Source organism: Loxodonta africana, chromosome 4 (assembly GCF_030014295.1).
Source record: "Loxodonta africana isolate mLoxAfr1 chromosome 4, mLoxAfr1.hap2, whole genome shotgun sequence".
Classification (NCBI taxonomy): domain Eukaryota; kingdom Metazoa; phylum Chordata; class Mammalia; order Proboscidea; family Elephantidae; genus Loxodonta; species Loxodonta africana.
The window spans coordinates 100,470,184-100,492,167 of record NC_087345.1 but is presented as its reverse complement, the minus strand read 5'-3'; the positions used below and the strand labels follow the sequence as shown (position 1 = coordinate 100,492,167).

Below are 21,984 nucleotides of genomic sequence, written 5' to 3'. Positions count from 1 at the left end.
TTCAATTGAGCCTTTTTTTCACACCTGCATGTAAAGTTAGGCATTGACTTTAGCCATATTGAACTGATTTCACTTCCTTAAAGTACTTTTTTCTGCCCTACGGGGGAGAAAAGGTCTTTGCAAAGGCTTTTTGCCTCTCCCTGGGACATGCGATCTCCCTGTCCTCCTCTACCTGTTTCTGGATAAGTCCTCCTCCTTGTAAAGATCAGAGTTTAGCTGTTTAATCCGCCAAGGGGTATTCCCTAACTTCCCGTAGACAGAGTTAGATGCAGTTGCCATGTCCTCTTAAGTGCCCTCTACTTTCTTCATCCTAGCACTTAACACATGTGCTGTAATTGCTTATCTCTTTGCCTTCCCTACTAAGTTAGACTGGGGGAGGAAATGGGTCTTTTTCATCTTCATAACTCTAGTGCCAATACACTTTGTGTATCAGTTTTTCTTGAGTGATTGCAGGTGCTTCAGATAGAGCCTCAGAAGCTAGGCAGTTGACGTTAATAAGCATAAGAACTTATCGAAAGAGGTGAGCTGCTACTCAGCTTCAGTTGATTGAGGCCGTGTGAGAATATGATCCCAGTGTTGCCAGAGCATCCAGTTTTTTTTTTTTTTTCAAGAAAAGTTGAAAGTACAGTTTTTTTTGAAGTGATATCTTCAAGTTTTAAAGTATTGTTAATGAAATTTTGTTCAAAGAAAGCAGGCCAGAAAAATTCTATCTGTAAGTCACATGTGCCATTTTTATCCGTCAGTTTGGAATCTGTTTTAAGTGTTGTAGCGTTCAGATAACAGGCTTTGTGCACAACAGTAGACTTTGAGCTGGGCCTTGGCGGATGGTTGGAGGTTGAAAGAGGTATTCCAGTTTGGGAAAAACTCAACTCCAGGGTAGTGTGCATTGTTCTTTCTGTGCACACTGTGAAGAAGCTAGCATGAATTGTCCTTTTGGAGAAAATAGGAGGTTAGGTGAGATGGATGGAAGGGGGCGTATGGAGGGCAGAGAAGTTTGGATTTATTGTGGTCAGTTAATAAACCATTTAGATTCTTAATCAGGGAAGTTTCACATTATGAGTGATGTTTTATCAAAGTTAATTGGACATCGTTTTTTAGCACAATTTGGAGAGTAAGACTGGAAGAGGCTGACCAGTTAACTGTAACTTCCATCCAAGTGTGAAATAAGTTTTAGATTCATATATATATTATAAATAAACAAACATTTGGTATTTTTGTCCACTTGCAAGATTTCACTAATTGATCACCTAAGCCAGATAGTCAGGAAGCCTCTACTAAATATTTAGTACAGTACAGTGGGAAAGTATCCTTAAAGCATTGCAAAGCTAAGTAACTTGTGAAACTAGTAGAAAATGTAGTACTTTAACAGTGCTCTATTACATGGTTCATCATAGAAGCAATCAGTGGTCTTCTTCTAGTCTCTTCTCTGATCCGTTTTGTATACTGCCAGGTTAATTTTCAGGAATGATTTTTTTCCCCTCAGCCCATTCACAAGGTAAAAGCTTTCAATGAGCTCCTCCTTCAACTTTTTTGCTTTGTCGTGCCATTGAATGCCATCTAATCTACTCTACCTGGCCTTGCCTCCTTTTTGAGGCAGTGTGATATAGTGGAAAGGCCTTGGGCTTAAAAGTCCTGCGGACCTGAGTCTGACTCCAGACTCCACCTAGCTCTGTGATTTGAGCTTTTCCGAGCCTGCAAGTTTTTATCTGGACTGTTAAGGAAACCCTGATGGTGTAGTGATTAAGAGCTACAGCTGCTTACCAAGATATCGCCAGTTCAAATCTACCAGGCGCTCCTTAGCAACCCTATGGGGGCAGTTCTACTCTGTCCCGTAGTGTTGCTATGAGTTGGAATTGACTCCACAGCAGTGGGGTTTTTTTGTTAGGGATAATGTCTACTTCATTAGGATTGTGTGAGTTAAGGATTTATGTGTTTTTAACGTATATTGCACAAATCCTTACATATAGGAGAGGAAACAAAAGCTTGTTGAATACCTGTCAAGGCTTATTTCCCAATCCTTTGTAATGTGAATCTTCTACCCTGGTCAGTTCTGTCTTCTTTCTCATGTACATTCTGTTTTCTCTAATGCCTTTCCCCTTTTTTTTGGAGTCTACACTTCACTGTTGTCCATTCACATTCAAGCAGTCTCTCAAGATTGTATTTGTTTTCTTAGCTTTCTTATCTACCATAGCCTGCATTTATCTCTGTCTGAGCACCGAACAATAATTTTTGTAGGTATTTTGCTCTATTTTGAATGTTTTAGTTGGCATCAATGTTATTTTTTTTCAAGCAAACCTCAACTAATTGTGTTCTGAAATTCATTGTTGATTTAGTTGTCTGGGATTTGAAATATTTTTCATTACAAAACATCTATTTATTTTTTAGGTTTAACTTAGGCCTTAAAAGCTTTTTAGTGTTACATTTTAGGATATCAGGACTATGTTTAGCTTGCTTTAGATTAGTTGGATCTCAATATTTACAATCATTAGAAGTTTAAGATTAAAAAAGAAAAAAAGTGCCAGGGTCTTACCCCAGACTAATTAATTAGGGATTTAATAGGGTAGGGTCTAGGCATTGGTATTTTTTAAATCTCCTTAGATGATTCTAGTGTGCAGCCAGGCTTGAGAATCACTGCTTTAAGAAGCTAGAGCTAAAGGAATCTGATGGGTACCTTTTGCTAAAAAGTGAAGTGACATTACTCTCATGAGAAGTGGGACAGGAGCAACAATCTAATAGTGCTTACTGGAATTTTTCTGACTAATGGAAGGGTACAAACTCCTGTAATATTTAGGTCCTCCTGAATGGCTCATGTGGTAGTCATGTGAACAATCTACTTATGTGACCAATACTTAATAAGTGTATTTTTACTCTGCTAAGCAAAAGAGTGAGAAGTATATGGTTCTTGCCTTAACAGTAGTGCTTAGTTTGGGAGGGAGGAGAGAAAGAAAAATAGAACAGAGTGTTTCATAGTACTGCAAGTATCAGCAGGGTGTTTTGGGGAGCTCAAAGAAGGGACAACTTCATTCTTTGAGGAGAAAAGAAAAGCTGACATTTGAACTGAATCCTGAAGGATAAGTAGATGGTTAAAGGCAAATAAGCAGAAGAAATTATAGGCAGAGGTAAAAACATGTGCCAAGGTGTGATGTTGAGAAATAATAGCACACTTACAGAACAGCGAGTAGGTTGTTATGTGGGGAAGTGGTAGGAGATGAAGCTGGAAAGGCAGGAACAAGGTCATAAGGAGCCTCTTTTCAGGTTTAGAATTAAGACTTCATGATGCGGGGAGCCATTGAGAGACTTTTAAGCAGGTGTCTTACAAGAATGAATGCTGTCTACAGTTTGCAGGGTGGATGGGGTGGGGGAGGTGAAACTGGAAGCAGGGAGACCAGTTATATTGGGGAGATGAATGGATGGGGCTTGGACAAAGACAGTGGTAGCAGAAATAGGGATATGTAGATAGATTTGCTTTAGTAAGGTGATAGATTTAGTGACTAGTTAGATACAAAAAGTTTTGGGTCTTGAGTGACTCCAGATTTCTGATTTGGTCATTTGGGTACGTGGTGGTGTCTTTGAAGAGAATGGGAAAGACAGGTTTCTGAGAAGTATGAAGAATGTTGAGTTGGAGGTGTTTGGGACATCCTTTTTTTTTTGTTTTGTGTAGTTGTTGAAAGTTTATACAGCAAAACATACACCACTTCAACAATTTCTACCTGCACAATTCAGTGACATCGATTACATTCAAGTCGTGCAGCCATTGTTGCCCACCTTTTCCGAATCATTCTTCCCCTATTAACGTGAACTCACTTACCCCTGAGCTTCTTACCTGATTTTTCCAGTTGATGGTGTCAATTTGATCCCATATAAAAAAAATTTTTTTTTCAGTTCTTAAAAGAGCATAATGCTCAAGATAGAGATTTTTTTACTAGTTAAGCTAAATTATTGTTTGGTTTTAAAAGAAGACTTCAGGGGATATTTTTGGTTAAAGGTTTAAGGATTATCTCAGGGCAGCCATTTTGGAGGTTCGTCCAACTTCCTGGCTCCTTATAAAGTCTGGGTTCCATGAGAATTTGGAATTCTGTTCTGCATTTTTCCCCTTTTTGATTCTTCTGTAGAATCTTTGATTAAAATGTTCAGTAATGGTAGCTGGGCACCACTGGGATACCCTCTTGAAAAGAGTCAGGATGAAAGTAAAAACGTAGGAGACATTTATCTAGAGGGAGCGTCCTACCAACATTAACAAACTCATTCTATGAATACTGGGTTCATACTTTGCGAGTTGTTACAGGCACTTAATATGTGCTTGGCTACTAACTGAAAGAGAGGTTGGTGGTTCAAACCCACCAGCTGCTCCACGGGAGACTGATGTGGCAGTCTGCTTCTGTAAGGACTACAGCCTCAGAAATGGTATGGGGCAGTTCTGCTCTGTCCTATAGTGTCGCTGTAAGTTTGGGGGTTGACTTGGTGGCAATGGGTTCATATTAACCAATGAATAAAATAGAGATCCCTAGTTTTGTGTAACTCATATTCCTAGTAGGGAAGGACTGATAATATGCATAGATGACAATTATGCAGTATCTTAGGTGATTGTTATTGTCAGGTGCTGTGGAGCCTGTTCGGTCAGTTCCTACTCATAGCGACCCTATAGGAAAGGAGAACTGTTGCCCTGTAGAGATTTCACGGAGCAGCTGATGGATTTGAAATGCTGACCTTTTGATTAGCAGCCAAGCTCTTAACCACTGGACTGCCGGGGTGATTAGTGCTTTGAAAAAATAGCAAGATTGGGAAATTGTGGAGTGAAAGAGTGAGGTAGTTAGGGTAGGCCTTGTTGAGAAGGTGACCTTAAAGAATGAGGAAGTTAACCATGCAGATACCTGGAGAACAAGCATTCTGCTTAGGGAGCTGGCAGTACAAAAAGGCTTATGTTGTTAGCTGCCATTGAGTCAGCTCCCAACTCATGACAATCCTATGTGCTATACAGTAGAGCTGCTTCATAGCGTTTTCTTGGCTATAATTTTGCAGAAGCAGATCTCCAGGCTCTCCTTCCCCAGGGCCTCTGGGTGGGGTTGAACTACCAATCTTTCAGTTAGCAGCTGATCAGAAATTGCTTGCACCAACCAGGACCCTGCAAAGGCCTATTATAGCTCATTTAAAGCATGAGGACAGATATACCCACACATTCAAGTGAACTTTCTATTTCCTAACCGTGGCTGGCTGTTAAAATAGTTATTGAATGAATTATAAAGAATGAAAGGAATGGTTCCAGGGAGAAGGGAAAGCTATTCATCCTTATGTGTTTAATAATAGAAACTGATTAGAGCAATGTGCAGCTACTTTATAGCTTAAGCTGCTACTGTAGTCAGTTTGGATAAAATGAAAAACACGTTCTGCTCTGTCACCTTGCCTTTGGATTCAAGATGTGAGTGGTTTGATAGAATGATACTGCCAGTGACTTTCTTCTGTTTTCAGGCTTCCCTGATTTAGAGTGGAAGGCCTCCTTATCCTCCCAGGTGAAACTAACAAGACAATGGTTAGGTAGCTAAGAAGTGAATAGTTCAATGTAATACCCTTAAGAAAGACTTATTTTCTTTCTGCAATTAAATGTAATGTAATGGTATAGGAAAAATACCCTCTTTACTGAATATGGCATAAGAGACTGAGATTTTTATAATCTGGAACCAGTTATGGAAACCCTGGTGGCATAGTGGTTAAGTGCTATGACTGCTGACCAAAAGGTCAGCAGTTTGAATCAGCCAGGCGCTCCTTGGAAACTACGGGGCAGTTCTACTCTGTCCTATAGGGTCGCTATGAGTCGGAATCGACTTGATGGCAGTGGGTCTTTTTTTGGGTGGAACCAGTTATTAGTAAACTTCTAAATTAAGCTTACGTACTCCACACTGAATTCTAATTTTTTTTTTTCCCAATTGTGATGTAGAGGGTCCTTCCATTTTTCAGTTGTATTCTTCTGTTTTCATATCCAGTTGGGATAGAGGACTTTCTTGGAGTACCTCTGAGACTCCGCTCCTATGAGGAGACTTAGTGAAGTGATGACAGTGTAAGTAGCATAATCACTTCACTGGGCGTCAGGACACCTTTGTTTAAATTTAGCCGATTGCTTTCTAGTTGCTATTGTGTGTCATCCCCTGGATTCCAACTCATAGTGACCCTACTGGGCAGAGTAGAACTGCTGCCTAGGGTTTCCTATGCTGTAATCTTTTTTAATTTTTATTGTGCTTTAGTGAAAGTTTACAAACCGAGTCAGTCTCTCATGCAAAAACTTATATACACCTTGCTATATACTCCTAGTTGCTCTCCCTCTAGTGAGACAGCACACTCCTTCTCTCCACTGTCTATTTTCGTGTCCATTCGGGTAGCTTCTGATCCCCTCTGCCCTCTTATGTCCTCTCCAGACGGGAGCTGCCCACACAGTCTCATGTGTATGCTTGATCCAAGAAGCTCACTCCTCACCAGTATCATTTTCTATCCCATAGTCTGGTCCAGTCCCTGTCTGAAGAGTTGGCTTTGGGATTGGTTCCTGTCTTGGGCTAACAAGGACTGGGGACCATGACCTCTGGGGTCCTTCTAGTCTCAGTCAGACCACTAAGCCTGGTCTTTTTATGAGAATTTGAGGTCTGCATCCTACTGCTTTCCTGCTCCCTCAGGGTTTCTCTGTTGTGTTCCTTGTCAGAGCAGTCATCGGTTGCAGCTGGACACCATCCAGCCCCCCTGGTCTCAGGTTGATGCAGTCCCCAGTCCATGTGGCCCCTTCTGTCCCCTGGGCCCATAATTACCGTATGTCTTCGGTGTTCCTCATTCTCCTCTGCTCCCAATGGGCTGAGACCGATGCATGTTAGATGCCCGCTTGCCGGCATTTAAGACCCCAGACACCGCTCTCCAAATTGGGATGCAGAATGTTTTCTCAATAGACTCTATTATGCCAGTTGACTCAGATGTCCCCCGAAACTATGGTCCCTAAACCCCCGCGCCTGCTATGCTGGCCTTTGAAGCATTCAGTTTATTCAGGAAACTTCTTTGCTTTTGGTTTAGTCCAGTTATGATGACCTTTCCTGTATTGTGTGTTGTCTTTCCCTTCACCTAAAATAGTTCTTATCTACTATCTAATTAGTGAAAACCCCTCTCCCTCTCTCCCTGCTCTCATAACCAAAGAATATTTTCTTCTCTGTTTGAACTGTTTTACGAGTTCTTATAGTAGTGGTTTCATACAATATTTGTCCTTTTGCAACTGACTAATTTCACTCAGTATAATGCCTTCCAGCTTCCTCCACGTTATGAAATGTTTTTCGGATTCATCATTGTTCTTTATTGATGCCTACGCTGTAATCTTTAAGGGACCAGATCTCCAGGTGTTTTCTTTTGCAGAGCTTGCTGATGGGTTCGAACTGCTGACCTTTAAGTTAGCAGCCACCGAGCGCTTAACCATTGTATTACCAGAACTCTTGAGGTTTCTAGTTGTGGGATAAGTCAACTTCCTAAATCTGAATAATGCCGTGAACAACATGTGCTTCAAATCAGAAGGTTGTTGTATTCATCAGGTATTTTAAAATTCTTCGAAAATTTTAAGTTGCTATTTGAATTTAAAGTACTATTGGCATATGCTCTCTCCTAATTACCCTACATGGAGCCCTGGTGGTGCCGTGGTTAAGTGCTTAGCTGCTAATCAAAAGGTGGGCAGTTTGAATCCACCAGCTGCTCTGTGGGAGAAATGACCTGGTAATCTGCTTCCACAAAGATTGCAGCCTAGGACACTCTGTGGTGCGGCTCTACTCTGTCTTTTAGGGTCCTGTCTTACAGGGTTGCTATAAGTTGGAATCCTCTGGATAGCACGGAACAATGATTACCCTACACTATCTTCCTCATGGCCTCATTCTGTAATATCTTTTCTGTTGTCTTTAATTCAGTATTCACCTTAGGTCCCATCTTCTTTACAGCCCAGTATTCTTTCTTTTCTTTTGTATATCATCATCAAGCTGTCTTTTATTCTCTTTACTCCCAGTACAAGGTTGCATATGGAATCTTCTATTTGTATTCCTTCCTTCCCATTTATACTACAGATTTCTTAAGGATGAGAAAAGTTCTGTAATTTGATATGGGCCTCACCGGGGCTATTTCATTCTTTTTTTCATTCTAGTGGGTACTAATTATTTTGCCATACCAAAAAAACCAAACCAAACCTGTTGCTGTCAAGTTGATTTTGACTTGTAGTGACCCCTATAGGAAAGAGTAGAGCTACCCCTTAGAGTTTCCAAGGAGCACCTTGTGGATTCGAACTGCCAACTTTTTGGTTAGCAGCTGTAGCACTTAACCACTATGCCAACAGAGTTTTCACCATTATATTTGTGTTCTATTAGTTTTATATTCTTTATTCTGAAAATATATAGTAATTTACATAAAGATGAAACATTTTATTCTGACACTGTCATTTTGTAAAAGAGTAGGTAGGTGTGGTAATAGTACGTTTAAAAACGAAATACCTGCAAATTCTGTAAAAGGTACTAATTCAATATTTTGGTGTACTCACCAGTAAGACAGAGGTCATTTTTAAGAATGAAATAGTTGATTAGAGGAAATTAGTTTATAGCCTACCTTCTGAAGATTTTAGCACTATGTAGAAACTGAAACAATTTAACTCTTGTATTTTTAAAGGAAACTAATTTCCTTTTATAAAATTATTCACTGTATGTACAGTAATTGAAGATTTAAATTCAGATCTTTAAAAATTGTGTTTTAAAGTAAAGAAAATTTATTTACCTTATGTACTAAAGATTTTAACTGAATACATAAGGTGAACACTGCATTAGGGCATCATCCTTTGGATATGAAGTCAAGTATTCAAAATTGTTGCAAGATTAAGTGTACGAGTTGAAATTGTAGGAGAGGCAGTGTCTGCTCTTTAACTTAAGACCAGCGTCTGGTTGTTTCATGGATGCTGCTTGTTTTCTAGTAGAAATTAAGTACAGTGTACAGACTGATGCTCTGCAGAAGTGGTTGTTGGATTTAGCAAATTCAGTACATTTTGTTATATGGTAGGGAATTTGATACCAGTTTATCTTTACTTAGGCTTTTTTGGCCTCCATTTGTTGAGGTAGGTGCCTGTGCACTTTAGCTCTTTGACTTACTCATATTTAGCTCTCCCACAAATGAATTTAATGGTTTCTTTGATGTGTATGCTTGACAGCCCTATTTTGAACTCTTGCAAGATCATATTTCTGTTTTTTGACTTGTTCTAGCTGCTTTATTTCCAAAAGCTACATTTTCATTGAAGTTACCTACTTTTACTTTCTTTGATACTTTTTTTCACCCTCTGTATGTTTTGGATAGATTAATTGAAGTATAAATACATTGAGATAATTGCAATAAAATTGTTATTTGTCTTCCACCCTGCCAGGTAGAAAATGGCAACTAGATCAGGAGTGACTTATAAATAGTCTTACTTCTGCAGATGCTGGTGAGGCACTTCACAAAATTTCTATGCAGCAGTTGGGTGAGCCTAATCTTTCTAATACAGCCACTCCTCTATCCCCTGAATTTCATGTAAAGTAGTAGTTAGAGCCAGATGTTTGGTTTTTGTTAGGCGCTGTCAAGTCGGAGTTCTGCTTCACACATATGGGGTCACCATGAGTTGGAATTGACTCCACGGCAACTGGTTTGGCTTATTTGGGTTTGGATGATTATTTTCAGTATTGCCAGGATGCTGTGTGTAGAACCAGAAAAGGCAGATAGCAGGCTCAATACAAGGATAAGGTTCAACAGCAGGTTAAGTTCTGAAAATGGGAGGATGTTCTTAGATCGACTATAGTGACCCTATGTACAACAGAACAAAACACTGCTCAGTCCTGTGCCATCCTCATAAACGTTATCATTCTTGAGCCCGTTGTTGCAGCCACTGTCTCAGTCCGTCTTGTTGAGGGTCTTCCTCTTTTTTTGCTGACCCTCTGCTTTACCAAGCGCTGGAAGTGCTCACTCGTCTATGCCAGGAAATACGGAAGACAGCTTCCTGGGCAACTGACCAAATGACTGGAAGAGATCCATATTTATGCCTTTTCCCAAGGAAAATGATCCAATCGAATGCAGAAATTATAGAACAATATCATTAATATCACACACAAGCAAAAGTTTGCTGAGGATCATTCAAAAGTGGCTGCAGCAGTATATTGACAGGGAACTGCCTGAAATTCAGGCCGGATTCAGAAGAGGACGTGGAACCAGCGATATCATTGGTGATGTCAGATGGATCCTGGCTGAAAGCAGAGAATACCAGAAAGATGTTTACCTGTGTTTAATTGACTATGCAAAGGCATTCAGCTGTGTGGATCATAGCAAATTATGGACAACATTACAAAGGATGGGAATTCCAGAACACGTAATTATGTTCGTGAGGAAGCTGTACATAGATCAAGAGGCAGTTGTTCGGACAGAACAAGGGGATACTGAGTGGTTTAAGGTAAGGAAAGGTGTGCATCAGGGTTGTATTCTTTCAGCATACCTATTCAGTCTGTACGCTGAGCAAATAACCCAAGGAGCTGGACTATATGAAGAAGAATGGGGCATCAGGATTGGAGGAATACTCCTTAACAACATGTGTTATGCAGATGACACAGCCTTGCTGGCTGAAAGTGAAGAGGACTTGAAGCACTTACTTAATGAGGATCAAAGACCACAGCTTTCACTGTGGATTACAGCTCAACATAACGAAAACAAAAATCCTCACAACTGGAGCAATAAGCAACAACATGATAAGCAGAGAAAAGATTGACTTTGCCAAGGATTTCATCTTACTTGGATCCCCAATCAACACCTATGGAAGCAGCAGACACAAAAGATTCATTTTATTGGGCAAATCTGCTGCAAAGGACCTCTTTAAAATGTTGAAAAGCAAAGATGTCACCTTAAAGACTAAGGTGTGCCCGAGCCAAGCCATGATATTTTTAGTCACATCATATGCATGTGAAAGCTGGACAATGAATAAAGAAGACCGAAGGAGAATTGACGCCTTTGAATTGTGGTGTTGGTGAAGGATATTGAATATACCACGGACTGCCAAAAGAATGAACCAGTCTGTCCTGGAAGAAGTACATTCAGAATGCTCCTTAGAAGCAAGGACGGCGAGACTGTGTCTTACATACTTTGAACATGTTGTCAGGCGGGATCAGTCTCTGGAGAGGGACATCATGCTTGGTGAAGTACAGGATCAGGGTACAGGGAAAAGAGGAAGAGCCTTAACAAGGTAGATTGTCACAGTGGCTGCAACAATGGACTCAAGCATAACAATGATTGTAAGGATGGTGCAGGGCTGGGCAGTGTTGCATTCTGTTGTATATAGGGTTGCCATGAGTCAGAACAGATTCGAGGGCACATAACAACAACAATAAAGAGGTCTTTTGGAGCAGATTTGCTGAATACTGTATACATCGTTTGATTTCTTGACAGCTGCATCCATGGGTGTTGTGTATCTAAGTAAACGATATCCTTGAAAACAATATTTTCACTGTTTATCATGAAGATGTTTGATTAAAGTTTGTTTCAAGACATACAACTTGTATTTCATGGATTTGCAGTTTTCATCATGAGTCGCATAGTGTCTTTTTAAATTTTTATTTGCCTCAGCTTGCTCAGCACTCTTTATATTCTTGGGAAAATCATTAAAAAGTTCTCCACCAAACTTTTTACCTAATAAGGTTGACATCTTTTGGTGATTGTTGCCTTGATTTCTGAATTGCTTTTGAACATGGGACTGTTTTGTGCCAAATGTTAAAAAAAAAAAAGCTAGGAATTTCCAGATTACGTGTGCTAGATTTTTTGTAATACTGTGGGAGATATTTTAAAGCCAGTGCTCTTAATGTTACAGCAAACGGTGACTTTAAACATCTAGTGTAGCACTCTCACTTTTCAGATAAGGATAAGAGAGACGCCATGCCAGCTTGCAACTAGCAAGTACAGTTCTGTTTTTTTTAAATGTAGTTTTATCGTTCTTATGAAACTTGAGTGGCTCTGGTGGTCAAAATAATATCTTCTATTTTCAAAGGTGTGTTTGGGGGAGTGTAGCTTATTAATGCCCATATTTTTTCAGAGTTTTATTGAGCATTTTTCATAATGAAAATACGTTTTTTTCCTGATTTTAGAAATAATACATGTTTATCATACAAATTGTGAAGGTTTAATTCTTCTCAATTGGTTGGTTTATACAGACGCAAAGCCTTATGTCTGTATTTTTCCCCCCTCCCACAGGAGCTTGTTGAAAACTTAAAATTTGATTCCTGAAAAGACTCAAGTAAGTAGTATAGTAGTTATTCTTCATGTTTTTTGGGGGGAAGTCAGTAAATTTTAATATAGAAACTAGTATTAGAATTCTTATAGTCTTTTTCTTTCTCATTAAATTATGAACCTTTATTTATGTTCTCCTTTAGTTCATTAATTTATATTCAGCATTTTTTATAATCACTTTACATATTAGGCTTACTGAATGATTTTCAGGGACATTAAAAACAGTTAACTTGTTTTTTAGAATCGGTAATGTTAGGTGCTGTTGAGTTAGGTCCAACTCATAGCAACCCTATGCACAACAGAATGAAATGCAAAACATTAAGCAGTGAAGATAGTCTGTTTTATCCTCCCATACCCCAGCTACCCGGCTCTCCCCAGAGACAGTCATTGTTACACTGTCTTGTTAATGTTCCCAGGAGTAGTCTGTGTACGTGTGTATATATTCATACTCTGCCTTTTTATTTTCCACAAATGATAGCCTACTCTATATGTTAATCTGCCCTTTTCTCTTTTTTTGCTTAGAAGTATATCTTGTCAATCTTTCTATATTGGTATGGTAGGGTTACTTTTCTTTGTAGCGGTTTGCATAATATTTCTTCATGGGAATGTACAATAGGTTAGTTAACAGTACCCTCTTGATGGACATTTTAGGTTGTTTTCAGTTGTTACTATGCACATGTGCAAATATACGTAGAAGTAGAATTGCCAGGTCAAAGTGTATGTGCATTTAAAGTTTTAATGGGTTTTGTGAAGGTGTTCCCATAGCGTTTGGACCAATTTATACTTCATTCGTATATGACACTGTTGCTTTCCAACAAAGTAGTTTGATTTTTGCAGAGCTTTTGGAAGAAAAATGGATGGTACCCCATTATAGTTTTAGTTTTTATCTTATTTTGAAGGAGCTTGAGCATCTTTTCAAATGATTAAGAGCCGTTAGTATTTCCGTTTTTGTGAACTGTTTATCTCATATGTCTGTTTCTTTTTTGGATTATTGTTGATCTTTGCTATTTGTACTGTATCTTAAGTGTACAGTACAGACAAATAGTGTACGGATAAAATCGAATTTATTCCGTAGGCTGAAGTGTTTTCATGGGGCTAAGTAAAGGCAGAGGAGGAGAAATAACTTTGACAATCCTTTTCCTTCACGCTTCCGTTGTTTCTTGTACCTGAAAGTTTGGTTGCTTTGAAATACACATTGTTTGTGATGTCTGATTGCAGACTTAGAATTCAGGTTGATTTATGTCTAATATTAAAGGCTAATTTGTAACTCTTAAAGAAATCAAGATTTCCCCAGGCTTCTTTGGTTAGCTAGTTCATCTGTTTTATTGGTTTATTTGTATTAAACGATGTTACAGGTATGGTTTTACAGGGAAGATTAAGACTGTTTGTACTCTGATAGTGTCAAAAAATACTGCTGTCATCTTCCAACATTTTTTTTCTCCCCTAGTCTATCCTAAACTATTACAGTTCTGTATCTATTCTATACTTGAAAAACTGGATATCTTTCTTTTTTCCCTTTAGTATTGCATGGTAAAGAGCCACCAAAAATCTTTTGACATGTGTTTTCTCTGAAATATTTTCCTTCTTCACTGATTTGTATAATGTGCACCTGGATTTGTTGTTACCTTATTTTCTGTGTACTAAAATGCCCTAACTTAGTACCTGGCCCATTTTCATTTCTTTGTCATGATCATTCACTTACATATCAAAACGATTTACAGTTTTTGGTCCAGAGTCTGCTCCATTATTACTTAACTCTCTCCTGTTCTGCCCTTTAATGATTTGTCACTTACTCCAAGAATTGGCAAGCTATCACCCGTCAGCGGATTGCCTGTTTTAGTAAATAAAGTTTTATTGGAACACAGCCACACCCATATGTTTATGTATTGTCTATGGCATTTGTGGGTGGTGCAAACGGTTAATGTGCTTGTCTGCTAACTGAAAGGTTGACAGTTTGAGTCCACCTAGAGGTACCTTGGAAGAAAGGCCTGGTTATCTACTTCTTAAAGGTCACAGCCTTGAAAACCCTATGGAGCACAGTTCTACTCTGATATACATGGAGTTGCCATGAGTTGGAATCAACTTGATGGTAATTGGTTTGAAAGGTTGGCAGTTTGAGTCTACACAGACACACCTTGGAAGAAAGGCCTGGTTATCTACTTCCAAAAGATGACAGCCATTAAAAATCTCATGGAGGACAGTGCTACTCAGACATACATGGGATCACCACAAGTCAGAATTGATCCAAAGGCGGCTGGTTTTTTTATGGCTGCTTTCGCACTACAGTGATAGAATTGAATAGTTGTGAGCCTGTGGCCTACAAAGCAGCAAACAGTTATTGTCTGGTCCTTTACAGAAAAGGTATACCAACCCCATGTAAATGATCATAGGACTGTTTCCTGTGCACTCTCTTTTCCTTTATCTTATCTTTTGTTTACCTTCTGCCTGTTCACAGATCTGATTCAAAAGCTTCTATATATTCAGTTTTCTTTTACGTTCTTGCTGTGATGTACCCCTTGGACTCTGTAATTCACTGTATTAGCCTCTACCCAGAACGTGTCAGCTACCAGTCAAAGTAGAAAGCATTCCTGACTTTTATGAATAGATTACACCTTCTCTCTGCATCCCAAACATGTGAAATGCTGGCAGAACTTTTTAATTTCTGGCTTTACGAGGGCTCCTTTGCATTCAAATAAATTTATAACTTTAAAAATAAAATCAAGAGTGGTTTGTTTCAGAGTTGAAGGATCAAGACTGTCGAGCGTGTGTCCTTATAGGATTGTTCATTTAACATTTTCTTTTCAGTTGAAATCACCTCAGTGAACATACAGAGAAGAAATGGGAGCTCAAAGAATGTAGAAAAGCAAAAACAAAACAAAAAACTGTTATACAAACTGTCAGGAAATAGTAGCTTTGCTGATCAGCCTTTTAAACTACTCATTAAAATAGATCGTTTCTGTTCTGTACTATATGAGAACGAAGAAATGTTTGTAGTCTTATGACTCTTGCTTCCACTATTGGCGGGAACAAGCTCCTTGAGGCTTTAAATAGCCTTGAAAATAAAATAAAGGTGGGACTTTCCTTTACATTTTTAAAAATGAAAATCTCAAAATTATTTGGAACAAGAGTTGCTTTAGTTGCCCCCCCCCCCTTTTTTTTTGGTCATTTTTAGTTTTTTCCTTAGTATCTCTGAAAATATTTGTAGTTAAGGAAGGTAATTATTTACTCTTTTCTGATCTTCTTTATTACTCCCCAGTAACATAAAAACTATAATTTTTTTGTTTCTTTTTTATTTTTTAGTGGCTTACAAAAGAGATGAAATGTGGTCTGAGGGGCGATATGACTATGAGAGACTTCCAAGAGAACGAGCAGCTCCTCGAAGTCACCCCAGTGTAAGTTGCTCCTATGTATAGAATAATTCAAAACCTAGTGTCCCAGTTAATTTGGTAAACCAAGGCTAGGCCTGTTAACAAGTCTTCAAATGCCAAAAATTTAGCAATCTACACTGAAAAATAGATCAAGTTTATCTTTTAAAAGTTAAAAATCTAAAAATAAAAGGCAGTATTTTATTTAAGTAGAAAATCTGCATTTTATTTTTTGTTTAAATTTTTAAAATAAAGGGATTATGTTGAATTTAATTTGTGGAGGAAAGTTTAGGTTTGGTAAAGGTCAACCAGTTAACAAGGAAGTTTTGAGCACCTGTTCCTATAGAGGCTGTCCCTGATTTTTATATATTCCTAAAAGTGCTTGCATGCTGGATGCATGAAAGTCTAAAAACAGGCTTTCATTTTAGAAGCGGGTAACACTTCTCTGAGAGCTAAAACATGTTAAAATATCCCTAGTTAGGATTCCTGCAGGTGTGCTTCCCTATGGTCAGACAGCTTGGCTAGTGAGTGAGAATGCCTGGGGGCTCAGGGCAAGGAAGGCAGCTTCTGGTGTGCTGTCTACCATTTGTCTGTTTGTTGCTCTTGAAAGTGGGAATTTCGAGCCACTCCTTTTCTCTTCCCAAGGAGCTTACTCTTTTGCTTACTGTTGTATTCTTAGCTCTATATTTAGTACCTGGCATATAGTAGGAACTCAGTATTTATTGAGGAATAATATGCATTCTTTCCCCCAAAATCCTCTTTGAAGGTGTAAGGGAAGGTCAGGAGGCTGTCAACCTTAAATTTCTGCACAGACCCTTCTGAGCACCAGGAGTTTGGGGTTATGGTGATGGTGTGTGCATATATTATGGATTCTTTAGAGACCATCAAAGCTAATACGTGTTTACATGTTAGCTGTTTTTTACTTATATATTATTTGATCCTTACAACCCACTTAAATGGGTAGTGTCATCTTCAGGGAGTTTTCATTTGGCCTGGATTATAGTTTTAGGTTGGGATTGATCTGAAAAAAGATCTAAGATTGGGGGGGGGAAAAAAATGAAGAGATCCACCATGGTTCCAGATGGGGGTGATTAATTATTACTGTGTCATTTCTAGGTTAATTTGTAGGTTTACTATATTTATAATCAAAATCTTAGTTTTTTTTCGACTTGATAGATCTATTGAGTGACATAGGTAAACACGAAATAGAGATGCACACATGTAAAAGGGGTGACTTTTAAAAAAATTTTTATTTAAGATTTCCCCATCCCCAAGGATATATTCCGTTACCCAGACCCAGTGCTGTATTTCAAATACACTTTAAAGAATTTTCTGTGGGATTATGTCACCAACTGGAAACATATTTGGATTTGTTTTCAGTTTCAGGGGATTGCCTTTTTTTGTTTTCTATTCAGGTGTTTTTTAAAAAATAATTAACATATTTACATGGTTCCAAATAATAAGATAAGGCATATCCAAGGAGGGGATGACTGATCATAACTGTGAATTTAACAAGTGCCTGCTTAATGTAAATGAGGAGTTTTATATATAAACTTCATAATCTTCAAAAAAGAATTCTGAGAAAGTGGGTAGTAGTATCCCCATCTCACAGAAAAACTTGGACAGGTTGACTGAGTTGGCCATTGCTGCACTAGCACGCCCACTACTGAGTGGCTGTGCCTGAGATTCCATCTGTGGTCTTTCCGACAATAAAACCCACTTTTTTTCTACTTCCAATCTTTCCCTTGGAAACTAACAGAAAAAGATAATCTTGGGCGAATATTTTTATAATATCTGGATAGAAAAAGAGTTTCTTAGCATAAGAGCAATAGAAGAAATCTTATAGGAAAGGCTTTATGTTGCAATACATAAAAATGGACAGCTTTTGTAAGTCAAGAATATTTTAATAGGCAATGTAAACTGGAAAAATTGTGAAAAGTGACAGGGTACTGGTTACTATTCTTAATATTTAAAGAAGTCTTAAATCAGTAAGATACTGTATCAGTCAGCATTTAACCAGGAAAAGAGAAACTACTTTGAGTGCTTAAAACAGAGGGTCTTTAATGCAGGGAATTGGCATAGGGAATGGAAGTGCTAAGAAGTCAAATAGGGATTAGCAACAGTCGGAAGTAGGGAGAGAGGGAAGAGTTAGGGTTACCAGAACCCAGGGATCTGCAGTTACTTAGTGAAAGCAGCCAGCACTCTCTCAGGGCTGTTTGTTATGTGGGAGCTGTTGCTACAGAGGAGATGTAGCCCCTACGGGAGATGTTACTTAAGGCAGAAAGGGAGATAGGGAAGAAATATGCTGGTTTCTACCTTCTAGCCTTCAGTCGCCTGCTTGTGCCTCCTGTTCCCTATACTCAGCTAGAAGCCAACTAACTTGGGAGAGGTTGCCAGAAATAACAGTAGGATAACGGGCCAAGAACATGAGCAGAAAAGCATAGGAAAAAAACATTTTGGTGTACTGCCTTCCAGATACAGCCAGATATCAAAAGTGTTTACACATTTATTTTCTAATTTTTTGCCAAAACTTGTTAATGTTCAAAAAGTAAACATTAAAAAAAGTAGTGATTAATGGTACACTATCAAATGAACAATTTTTTTTTTTTTTAAAGTACTCTATGTTTTTAAGGATTTTAGGCAGCTTCAGAGTTATGGTAGGGGTGTTGAATGGAACCAAGTAGATGTTTTTAGAAGCCATAAAATACGGGCAATTTATATACAGAAATATTACTTCATTCAGCAATAGGAAATGATCATGATGAAATCAAGGAAAACATATGATGTGAAAGTTTTATTATACCGTTCTCCATTAGTATGTGTGCTGTGTTATATCACAGAACATCCTGCCCCAGAAGTTGGCTTAAAGAGGTGTTAAGACTGGAAGCAGAGTGACCTGTCGGGGCTATTGCAACAGTCTGGGCAGGGAACCTGGTTCAGACAATCTGCAGAGGAGCATGTTTTAAGACGGAGTAATCAGTTATGTTGGTGTCATAAAGACCAGTAAGAAGAGCCCTTTGGAAGTCTAGTTAGGTCGTTGTGGGTCTTCACCAAGCCATGGAGGTCTTTGTCTTATCGGAGAGTGCTTAGGCAGGTGAGAAGAGCGGATGATTCTTCTTTGAGGCCTATTTGTGATGGGGAAGCAATTAGGCAATACTAGTATGTGGAGCCCTGGTGGCATAGTGGTTAAGAGTTTGACTACTTAACCAAAATGTCGGCAGTTCCACTCCACCAGCCGCTCCTTGGAAATGCTATAGGGCAGTTCTGCTCTGTCCTGTAGGGTCACTCTGAGTTGGAATCGACTCAGCGTCAACGGGTATGGGTAGTCAGTGACACACAGGGTTAGTTTTTTTTTTTTTTTTAAACATGTGATTTACGTATTTAAACATGTGATTTACTTTGCCCGAGAAGAAGTTGAATATGGGAGAAAAGAAGTAACTGATGAAGCAGGGCCCCAGAGATCAAGAGTGCTTGTGGAACAACCAGCTTTAAAAAGGAGAAGGGCTATATATTCTTTCTTTAAAATTGGAGGACAAGGGGTGAAGGTGGGTACAGATATAGATAATGTTTGCTTGTGTGAGAATGAATTTGCGAAAGTCTGTGTCTAGTAGCCTTGATTTTTCTCTGAGGAGTTGGCAGGACCACCTGTTGGAAGTTGAAGGGCTGGAGTGAGGCTTGAGGATAGGAGCCAAGTCTTGGAATAGCCTCATAGGAATCTCCTGACCAGAGGTGTTTAGAAGACGGTTACTGAGGCTCCGTAAGACTGTGGGGTGTAAATTATAAAGGGACGATAGTCTGCAGAATCACATGCAGTTTGGGAGCGAAGAGAGCAGATGTTGTATTGATTTAAGTTTGCAAGATGAGTGGTGGAGATAAGGATGTTGAAAGTTCTGACTCAAGAATTATTGAAATAATATACTAGTGGCCTGGGCTGATATAGAAAGGGAGTGAGTGAGGTTGTAAGAAAGATGATGGATTGAAGGAAGTGAGGGCTTGAGGGACAAGAAAGGCTTTGTCAGACTGAAGACCAGGGTGTGGTAGAAGGATAAGAAATTCTATTTCAGAGTGTGGGATTTCAAAGATGGAAACAATTCTGGGTGATTAAAGTTCAGTGTGTGATGGTGGAAATTAATGGGGGTGAAAATTTCTGGAGTTGAGACCAAGACAATTTTGAGTCTGGGTTTTGGATGGATGATTTAGTTGCACATTAAAATCACCCAGCGCTCTAAAATACCAATATATGGGCCCCATCTCCGTAATTAAGTCAATCTCTGTGGGTAGGATCTGGACATCAGTCAGAGTTAGGACATAGGGAGGAAGATGCCCATTGAAGTCCCTGATGATGTCAGGAGTTGAGGTAAAGATGACAGGTAATGGAGGTCCTCAGGGAGTGAGGATGTTATGGTAAAGTCTAAGCAAAACCAGACATTTTCATTTTATGTCATGTGTATGTAAATGTGAAAAACAGGCTTTTTCCCTTGTAAAATAATTTCACCGGCAGTTTTTTTAAGCAGGTAGGGAGATAGGTGCCCTTACAATCAGGCTAGATGTATTCAACTGCCTCTGAGTGCTTAAAGGTAAATTTTACTTCCTTGAGTTATCTAACTGTTGCTGAAAGATGAGTGCTGGAGCCTCCTAAAGAGGGAGGAGCCTCCTAAAGAGGGAGGAGCCTAGGTCGATTTTCTCTTTTTGGAGGCTTATAACTTGCACATATCTTGTACAGGTTCATTCCTCACCTTCTTCTAGTTTCATTAGATTGGTCTCCCCGCTCTCTTAATCAGCCTCTCTTAATTTATAAAGCCCTTTGTATCCCCATATCCCTCCTTCCCAAGACTCAGATAATTTTTTTTTTTTCTGGTGTACTTCGCCTTATTTTGGTTAGCAGCATAAAGGTACCCCCACCACCAATACATAATATTCCTTAAATGGCAAAGGGGAAGCGTCCCTTTGCCTTTCTATGTTACATCCACATTTATTGAAATAAAGCAGAGGTTCTAAACCTTTTTTTGTGCCATGAATCCCTTTGGCAGTCTGATGAAGCCTGGGGATCCCTTCTCAAAATAATGCTTTTATATCTGTAAATTAGAATGCACAGACAGGAAACCACTTATATTTGAATATAATAATCCAGTTTTTAAAAGCCAAGTTTGTGAAATAGTAATATGTGCTTCTTCAGTAGGTCATTAAGTAACAAGTACTAGTGATGGGGGGTCTAGTTTCTGTAATTTCAATGAAGAGATGAGTAAATATATTGAGATTATCTACAACAGCTGTAACATGATACAAATAAATCTAATTTCTATTGGTGACGAAGTCATAAATACTATGACTATTATGTTTGTTGCTTACATTTAGGTAAAAAAAAAACAAAAACCTTAGTATTTGCCTCTAATTTCATGGACCCACTGAATTCTGGAGTTAAAGAAATTGATAAATGATACTTGAACTGGAAATGTAAATAAATAAAATTATACTTTATGAAAGGAGCCCTGGTGGTGCAATGATTGAATAGCTCGGCCACTGGCCAAAAGATCAGAAGTTCAAACCCACCAGCAGCTCCGTGGGAGAAAAGATGTGGTGATCTGCTCCCATGAAGATTACAGGCAAGGAAACCCTTATAGGGCAGTTCTCTCAACTCCTATAGGGTTGCCATGAGTCGGAGCTGATTCGATGACACATAGCAACAACATACTTGATGAATTTGTATGTAATAAAAACATACATGTTCAAATATTTGCTTGTAAAGCAGAGATCATCTAACATTATTTAAGAAGCCCTACTGGTACACTGGAAACCCTGGTGGCATAGTGGTTAAGAGCTATGTAAATTAGTATACTCCATTTTTTTATTGACATATACAAGAATGCTCATAAACAGCATTATTCATAAGAGCTTCAAACTGGCAACAATCCAGATGCCCAGCAATAGAGCACATAAATTGTGCAGTTATACAGCAATGAGAATGAATAGATTACTGTCAAAAGCAACAACATGGATGAACCTCACAAACATAATTTAGAAAGAAAGAAGCCAGACATAAGAGCATATCTTATATGTTTCCTTATATATAAACCTCCAAAACAGGAAAAACTAGCCCAGAGGGTGATTACTTTTGGGAGGAAGTGATGGTACCTGGGAGAAAGCACAGGGAGGCTTTTACATGGCTGGGAGTGTTCTGTTTCTTGACCTGGGTGGTAGTTACACAGTGTGTTTACCTTATGCTAATTTATCCAGAACTACGTTTAGGATTTGTGCACTTTTCTATGTATGTCATAATTCAGTAAAATGTTTACATAAAGTTTTGAAAAGACAGAATATTATTTTTTCTAAGCATAAAACT

General features: G+C 38.7%; 1 protein-coding gene across 12 annotated transcripts in view; it reads left to right on the top strand.

Moving 5' to 3' along the window:
• PPHLN1 (periphilin 1) overlaps positions 1-21,984 on the top strand; it is a 163,134-nt gene that overhangs the window by 1,498 nt on the left and 139,652 nt on the right. For 8 of the 12 annotated variants that reach the window (XM_010595903.3, XM_010595921.3, XM_010595916.3 and 5 more), the window contains one exon: positions 15,580-15,671. In XM_010595903.3, coding sequence (XP_010594205.2) covers positions 15,600-15,671 — 72 coding nt within the window. In that variant the 5' untranslated portion in view covers positions 15,580-15,599. Of the gene's footprint in view, positions 1-9,446; positions 9,500-12,243; positions 12,287-15,579; positions 15,672-21,984 lie in introns of those variants that run through there. The other 4 variants (XM_010595890.3, XM_064284369.1, XM_023555374.2 and 1 more) reach the window with 2 other exon arrangements.